Below are 9,105 nucleotides of genomic sequence, written 5' to 3' on the forward strand. Positions count from 1 at the left end.
AATTACTGCAGTTATTTTCAGCTGATACTCATGGGGTGAGTCCCCACCAGCTTTGGCAGAAGAAATGCTACAAAATCCATCTTGTTATCAAAGCTGTTTCACCTAGTCAGAAATCAAAGACAAACAGCAAGCAAACTCATAACCTCAGAATTTTATGGGGAAAAACACACTAAAGACCAAAATTTTAAACTACACTGTCACTTAAATTTCCTTGTCTGTCACTGCTTTTCATACTGAGTAGGACAGAATCAAGCACAGTTCCTTGAAACATTCAGTTTTGTATAAATCCAAGTTCTGAGAAGACACTGCAGAAAACGTTTGAACCCTTAAATTCAAGTTCTTCTAAGTGCAACTAGGGGAATTTTGTGCAGATTCTGGATTTTTCTCCCCATAAATGTTATTTTCCTTTCCTTAAGGACTAGAAACAGTTCCACATTTCAGCCTAGTGTGCATTTTAATTGTTACTTATTATTTATTAAATTCTTGATAAATTACTATTTTATTACTATTTTAGACTATATAGTGTATTTATAGTATCAATTTTGTATATTCAATACTATATATACACTAGATTATTATTTGATTTTTTAGTAGCAAATAAGTACAAGGTGCATGATGTAAAAAGTTCTTTCATTCAAGCAGTAATAATAGTCTTTTTCCTTTTTGTCAGCTAGCTTGTGTATCAGTGTCACTTGTGCATCTGAAAGCAAGTGAAAAACAACTTTGTCTAAACAAGCTCGAAGAAAGGAGGCCACACATACTTCAATCTTTTCTCATAATCCTGTTCCTCAAAATACTGCATTCCTTTGATCAAAAAAATTCATAAACTATTTGCTTATGCCTAAAGCAAAATTCAAGTAGTGTATACGGACACACATATTCCTGAATATTTTGCAAGTTGCCTCATACTAAATCAAGTGTTGGGGACATCATCTTGAAAGGGTATGCTGCGTTTTCTTCCTTTTCTTGGATGAAAACAAAACAAACTACTATTGATTTACTTAATGATGGAAAACCTAGTGTGATCCAAAAATGCTGCATGGACTCAAATATCCACACTAAAAAAAAAAAAAAAAAAAAAGAAAAACACCACAGACTTAAATACACCTACATTAAAAACACTTTTGGGATTGTATATCGTGTGCAAAGAAATGAATTTTTTTGTATGTGTATACACCACTCAAAAAAGTGAAAAATTAAATTTAGTGCTACCTGTCTCTATCAAAGCTTACAAAAGTCACTGCAGCTTTTTTAAGATGAGAAAGAACACAATGAACTACAAAAAGTAGTGTACTTCAAAATCAAGAACCTAGAATAACCGACTGCTCAAAGGAAGAGTACATGAAGGCTGCTAAGCATGCTGTTAAATGGTCAGGTGGAAACCTGAAACTTCCCACCAGTTACATAACAAATCAATCTAAACATTTTAATTTACTGGTAAAACATTTAGAAGTTAATTACATAACTAGCCAGGACTTTCAGAATGCATCAATGACTTCTGACACTGATACATGGTTTTGGACATAAAGATTTGGGGACTGATAAAATGCATTTAAAATAAGAACAGATAAGGATATTCTTTTCAATTTACTTCTTTAAGTATTTTTTCAATAACCAATTCTTTCAAAGCCAAAAAAATGCTACAACTTTAAATTCTCAACAACTGCTCAAAAATCTTAATGCCTTCTCCAAGACATTTCCTTAGCTTAAAAATAGGAGATGGGGGGGGAAGGAGGGTGTGTGCCAGTCAAAAATCAAGTCAGATTTCCAAAAACACTACATTGTTAGTATTCCCTCTAGCTTTTCATTTGTTACCTTGTTACAGGTATTTCTTATTTTACGTAATATTTCACTTTAATTAATAACCTTCTATTAAATGCACATCACATTTATGAGTATTTTTATTGCCAGGCAACATGTCCGTTGAGATACACACAGGACAAGCCTTAACATAAATTACTAAAATCAAGTCCAGCTTGACATTACCATATAAATTTGGTTTTTTCTTCAAGATCCAATAAAATGTCTTCGGAACATGTGCCTCAGGATTCCCTTCCACAAGGATACAATTGTATAGCAATACTAGCTTCAAATGAACACACACTTTACATGTATATTTAATACAGGTGGCTGTAGTTTATTTAAGGCTTAAATTACATTTTTAAAACCTACATAAACAGAAATGTAAGAATACTGAAACCAAAGTATTCCATTTTGAGTTTCACAAAAATATATGGCTAGGTCTTTCCCAACCTTTTCTGAGAGTTACCACATCTTCAGTACCTTGCCTGTAATATACCACAGTTGGGGCTTTTTGTTTTTTTAATAACATTGAATGCATTTATATGCTACCTAAAGGCAAGGAAAAAAAAATTTAAAAAAAACCAGCCACACAAAAAAGCTTTTCACAGTAGCCTGTAGCTACTGCAAAGTTCATTCTTCTGTTTAAAGCAGTTTTGGACTTCTTTCACACTTGCCCTTTTAAGTTTTCTGAAAAATAACTTCTCAGATAACAAAGAGAAAGTAAAGGGCTTGGGGTTTTTTTGGGGGGGAGGGATGGGGGAGGGGGAAATCTAACTTCTAAACACATTTTTAAAAAAGAAAAGGAGGGAACTAAGAAACTTATCAGTACAAACTATATTCCATAATCCCAAATGTAATGGCAGGTTTATTTCTAGGAAATACTGTTTGTACTGTTTTTATGTGTAGTAAAACTGATTTCTTTGTTGTTGTTCTTAAAAAATGAAACATCATTGAAGCAATTGATTTACACATATTAGAAGTATCCAGCAGTTCAAAAGGCACGTCAGATGTGGCTCAGTTTATAAAATACTCTGACTCTAATGTATATTATCTCTTCTCAAATCATTTAGTTATTATACAGGTGAGCAATAACTCTTTGGAAAATAAGAATAAGTCATTTCCCATGGATATTTTCCTCATAGCACTAACAAATGAATGGAGCTTGATGACAGTTAATTATTAGCTTTAACTGGTTTTATGAGCTCTTCCATAATTTTTGACTTCAAAACCACACAGGACGCCACTGCATAAAAGACTGGGAGAAGGAAGCACTATGCATCCAGAAAACCCAAAGTATAATGTAACCTATTCAGTGAAACTTCAGAATTTAGAAAGTGTTCTTCTTCGGTACTAACCAACTGACTATTTTTATTTTCTGCAAAATTAGCTCTAAAAGCCTGGCGACAATATTCTAATTGTTCACCACCTCACCCCCTAAGTCACTTAATTTGATCAGAACAGCAAACTAGAGGCTACAATATATAATTAGCTATGTAATTTACTGTGACTAAACTAGCTTTATTGCAGTCTATTCAAGTGTGGATAATTTGAAGAATCCATTCGGTATTACATGTTATAGCTAAAATAACACTGATAAAGTAGTTTATCAAAGACAGTTAAGTGCTTTGTTATTCAAAGAAGCTAGGAGAGCATTGAAATTATCCAGGATGTCATCATTACTTCAACATATTTTTGAAAAGTAGTTATAAAACTGGAATTAATTGCTTCAGGATCCATGCATATAAGCATTTCTGTTTACCTAGCACAGGAGTAGGTTTCTGAGGATTTACTGAAAGTTTCCATTTTTCATGTCATGGTCTCACACATTACCTTAGATCAGTATCTCTGTGGGATGGTAGAGAAATACAACCTACACTTATGTAGCGAGGGGTGTATGAAGGGAGATCTACCTTCAAGTTTTATAAAAAAAATCCTTTCCCATTTCCTAACATTCCAGTAACTACTATCCACAGTGAAATTTCTTAGCATCAGTAAAATACCCTAGACATCAAGAAAATCAAGAAAAATGAACTGTGTGAGAACAAGTATAAACACAAAAGCTGATGAAACAATAAACTAGTCCTCCACTTCATCAGCCTAACCATGATACTCCTGATTCCTATCTCTCAGACATAGCTCTCAACAGTTCTACAAAAGCATCTTCAAAGATAAATTACAATTATTGAGTACTAGGACTTACAAATTCCATAAAGGTACTTCTCTAATAGCACATTTAATTTCCTCTACATCTCAGCCCCTCGTAGTTCCTTTGTGTTTCAAGGGTTACTTGTTACATGCTGTGAGGTAGAGAAAGAAATAATGTAGGCATCACTCTGCTTGTTAATGTGCTCTTGAGCTCTCCAGACTGCAGTCACTCTCTTCCCTCATGGCCACTCCATGTTCAGTTTCCAAATGCCCAAAATGTCATCATCATCATGACAAAAAACCTCAAACTATTGAGGTGGTACCAATGCCACACGATCTTTCCAGTAAGTGACTGCTCCTTTGTAGCACAGCAACAATGACAGCTAAGGAAGGAAGCAAATTTGAGACTGTATGTGCAGACAAATGCTGCTTTGGAGGCAAGAATCTTTAAGTCATTATTGTGCAAGAGTGACATAGAACATGAGTTCAGCACAAAACCCTGCTGTGACATTCGAAATCATAAAAACCCATTGTAAAATTTTCAGGTTGGCTTGAAAGCAAGCAGGATTCCCCATTCCTTGTTCCTTCTCAAAATCCATTGCATAATCTCACTTCTAATCATCAGAAGCATTCAGTTTCCATTTTAAATATATTTGGAGCAATACTTTGCCAAAATAATTCAAAGACATCATCCCCTGAGAAACACCCTAAAAACCTACATAATTACAACTCACAACAACAATAACATTAGTAATTTGGGTAAAGATCAGAACACATGCACGAAAGAAGGCTCCACCTGTCAGTTAGCCATGCTGTCATTCTATAAGTAAAATATAGCGTAAGACTCTTACCATCATTTTTTCAAACAGCGCTATGATTTCTCTTTCCGACAGGGGTTTTGGAGCAAAATCTTCCGCATCCATAGGCGTGGATGACCAATCTGCAGAATGTGACTGCTTCATATGGGGCAGAGGTGGTCTTTCCTTCTTACTTCCTGGAATTCTTATACTGGCGATTCTATCCAACTGAAAACAGAAAAAGTATAAGGCATCACATACTGCTTCCACTCTATGTAACCCTGATTAAGACGGGTGTTCTCAGAAGCTAAGCACCCTTATCTGTCTGTGATAACTCATGTTATTTGACTATCTTACTTTAAAGGGTTTTCCTAAAGATACATATGATCATCAGTTGCCGTAACACTTCAGTTAACAGACCGGAATCCCATTACATTATGGAGAAGTCATGCAGAAGGTGAAAATTTCATGGGAAGTTTGGAGGAAAACATAAGCACAAAACCGATTCATAAAGAGTTCTTCCCAACCTTTACATGTAGAATATGAAAAAGTAGGCTTATTTACCCAAAGCATAGTTCTAAAATGTTTTTTGTTGCTCTGAAACAGCTGTACACCTTATATTGTAATAGAATACACAGATATGCATAGAAACTTCTTTTTATTACAAGACAAGTTAACATAACTAAGACCCTATTATATTTATTATTTATTTGGATGCTATCCAAAACTTTGTGCCTTTCTGTGCTCCAATTATTTAGAAATTCATTAGGAGAAGCATAAAAACCATCAGCTCCTTTATTAAAGTTAAGTAGGATACACTTATAGTCTCATGAATAATCCATAGGACTTATCAAAAACACAAGGCAATCACTCTGACTTTACTCTTTCAAGAGCCAAAAAAACTTCTTTGGTAAAGTGGTGTGGGTTGTGGGATTTTTTTTTTTTTTCAATAAAGACTTACTAACTGAATTTTTAAACATTTTCATTGTTAGAGCTTGTGTGTTTTAATGTACGTGGGCGAGGACCAACAGAACACAAAAGCAGCTGCCATAATGAGATGCACTAAATCGTGGTAGCAGCCTTTTGAACAGATGCGAACAGCAACATTACACTTGTCAACAGAGAAAAAAGTTCCGGTAGCATTTGATGCTTAAGAGATTTTTGGACAAGATTTCATCCATATCAATAGACTTATGTCTTTGAAATGCTATGCAAAAATATTCTGAGGCTTCAATATATCTTGAAGATAAGTATCTTGAGATATCACTTAATAAGTACATCAAAGTTAGCAAACTAAATGACAAGTGAAGTTATTACAGCGTCTGTGGAATTAAGATCAGAGAGAGCAAAGAAAATTAGTAGCAAAAATTGGGTACAAGTGTTCCGCTCTACTCAGAGCAAGAATTGACTATTAGACATCCATGAAGAGAGGTTTAGAGGAAAAACAAAACTTCAATTCTTCCTGTTCAGAACTGAAAAGGAACAGGTTTTGGAACACAGAAGTAGATTGTAAGCCACTCACATACAGATGGTTGTAGAACATGTAAAAGCAGAAAATTAATATAGCATAAACATAAAAGAGCTCAGAGGGATGATGGGGTCCTTCAGTGTCACAGCAAACCAGCAGGCAATGCGCAAAGCACACTCTACAGGAATAATTACATAGGCAAGACCCAGGAAGAAAGAGAACGCAACAAAAGCAAAAGGGAGGGTAACACCAGTGTAAGTGAAGTACAGAGTCATCAGTGGCAAACATCTTCTGTCGCGATCAGACAGCAATTTCTCTTCATGTCCTTAAACTCAGAAGTCTATGGCAAGCGTGGGGAGGATGAAGCCTGATTGCAAATGGCAATGACTAGACTGGAATCTTAAAAAAAAAAAAAAAAATCATATTATGAGATTTTTCTCCTCAAGCAATGGCTTTCACAGAGCACTGATGAAAGGGAGCACACCTGCTCCAAAGAATGAGTTAGCCAGTAGCTTCTCCGTGCCCCACTGTTCACTATCAAGTGCATAACTTAAGAAACAAAACATTATATTTGAATATTTGAAGTACACAGGCTTGAACCAGGGGTAAAGAGAAGACACTTTGCTGAAATAACAGATTTCAACTCATGGTTCAGTCAGCAGAAAATTGACTAAATCAGGTTTAAGAGACGTGTGCCCTACATGCCTTCCTCATCTCTCCTGAAAAATGTCAGCCCCTCCCTTAGAGTCTGCGTTCCTCAAATGACCCCCCTCCCTCCCCTCCTCCACAGAGCAGCAGCAATACCAGCTCTGTCCAGGCAGAACCACCCCAGCCTCTGCCCTGAAATAATCCATGCCATCCCAGAGCTGCCCTAGCTCCACCAGGGACAGCCAGCACCAGTTCAGGGATGACAGCCAGCTCATCCTTGGAAAGGGGCATTACACTTCCTCTCACTTGTTCACGTTTTTAGCCTATGCCTTGTTTTTAAGCTCCTCGTAGATGTCTATAGTAGATGTTTTGCACAGCGAGAGTTGCACAGTTTTGTACTGCACAGCAGTACAGTGTGGGTATTCTACATCCACTTCTCCTCAAGTATACACTGGCAGTGCCTCAAAAGGGTTAATACCTCTCAATATTACATACGTGCGCATAATTTCATGGTCCACAGAAAGTGCTACACAGAAAAAATAGAAATTTCATTGCTGGGTTGTAATGAAATCTACCGCTGATGCTGCTGGCGATCCAAGTGCACAGAGGAGGAAACGGCAAAAATATAGTTCAATAATCTTCCATGTTACATCAAAACCATTTTAAATCAGGCTAACCAATGGGGAATAACTAAAGTTAGGTTTGATACAAACTGTCATTCAGTTTAAAGCAGGTTTCACCTTCCATCCTTTCTGAAGAAGCCTGACCTCTTTTTATATTTATTTTATCAATAAACACACACAGACCTATACAGAAACTGTGCTTTAAGGCAATAGTTTTTTTGATAGGGACAAACTTTTCCCTTAAGGTCTTTGTAGGTCCAACAATAAAATTAACCACAGAATAAACAGTGCATCGCATGGTCTTAATACAAAATATTTCCACAATAAGTCTCTTCAAAATTCTTCAAATTAATATCTGGTTTGATGCACGGATGGAACTCAGAGTAGATTATCCAGAGCTAAGAGTTCAAAGGCAATAAGGAGTGAGAAAACAATGAGTGCAATTAAATACTGCTGGGCACCCAAAGGAGAAAGCTAGATTTTTTTTTTTTTTTAAATACACTACACAGAAACATAACAGGGAATCTCTAGCATGTGCATGAATTCAAACAACAATCTATTCCTATCATCACAGCACAATGCTACTGAAGATGAGGAAAATTATATTTCAGATACGTCATCTAAAAAAGACACAACAGTGAAATAATTAAATACTGAATACAAAAATACTGCAGAAATATTCATTAAACCTATTCTCTTCAAAATTGTAGAATAAAATGAACTGCCCGTGTAACCAAAATATAGGCTGCATCGTGGTCATAAGTTTAAAAACTGTGATGAAAGGAACAGTGAAAGTAATTAAAAAGGAAAGTTAGCTCTGAAAAGGAAAAAATGTTAATGGTAGGGAGAATTTCCTATCCAAAGGTCAGCCTAGTTCCAGAAATAATGCAGATACACTACTGTGTTGTTAGCAAGAACTAACCAAGACAGTCTTAAGTCTTTTTGGGTCAAAACGCAGGGCGTTTGGTTTGGTTGGTTTTGGGTTGTTTTTTTTTTTTAAGGTGGGAGAGAAGAGGAAGAGGAGGGAAAAGATAAACAAAAACTAATTGGGATAGCAGAGAAGCTATTAACAATATGATTCACACAGTTCTCATTCCTAAGACTAGATCCCCCAGCATGAAATGCATCAGGAGTCTTTTCCCATAAATTCAAATTTAAAGCACTGAGCTGTTTGCGTATATTTTAGCTTTTATGTCTTTATGCCTCCTACCACCAGAGCCTAGAGCATCTATAAAGCTGCGTATTTTATTCTGCCAGTTCACATTCTCCACGAGACAAAGACGACAAGGCAGCTGAAACAAAATCTTAACATCAGCACTGAAACACAGTGAAAAGTAAATCATGGTCAACACGTGAATGTGAGTTACGGTGAGACTGCTTTTCAGTAGTATTTTACATTTACTAGCCTAAAGATTCTCAGGGAGGCTTGGTAAAAACCCTATTATGCTCCCCTTACACTGTAACAGAGTTTAAAACTGTCTTATGGTAGTGTTTCTTCCAAAGCTCTGCTCCGTCACAAAGGTCTGTGATGCTACAGCTTCAGGTGTATGGCATCCAAAGCCTACTGACGCACTCAGCAGCGTATGAGGTGCGAAGCACGTTACTGTATGTACACGAGAAC

General features: G+C 36.2%; 1 protein-coding gene across 1 annotated transcript in view; it reads right to left on the bottom strand.

Annotated features, from left to right (window-relative positions):
• The window catches only part of LOC104509652 (protein diaphanous homolog 3-like), a gene marked incomplete at its 3' end in the record, with an annotated part of 8,112 nt that extends 960 nt beyond the window's left edge, over positions 1-7,152 (bottom strand). The window contains exons 1-2 of the mRNA XM_010151669.1: positions 7,018-7,152; positions 4,800-4,973 (exon numbers count right to left, since the gene is read on the bottom strand). Coding sequence (XP_010149971.1) covers positions 4,800-4,973; positions 7,018-7,152 — 309 coding nt within the window. The remainder of the gene's footprint in view (positions 1-4,799; positions 4,974-7,017) is intronic.
• Between the last annotated feature and the right edge of the window lie 1,953 nt (positions 7,153-9,105).

This window comes from Eurypyga helias, unplaced genomic scaffold (genome assembly GCF_000690775.1).
Source record: "Eurypyga helias isolate BGI_N326 unplaced genomic scaffold, ASM69077v1 scaffold49695, whole genome shotgun sequence".
NCBI classification, from domain to species: Eukaryota; Metazoa; Chordata; class Aves; order Eurypygiformes; family Eurypygidae; genus Eurypyga; species Eurypyga helias.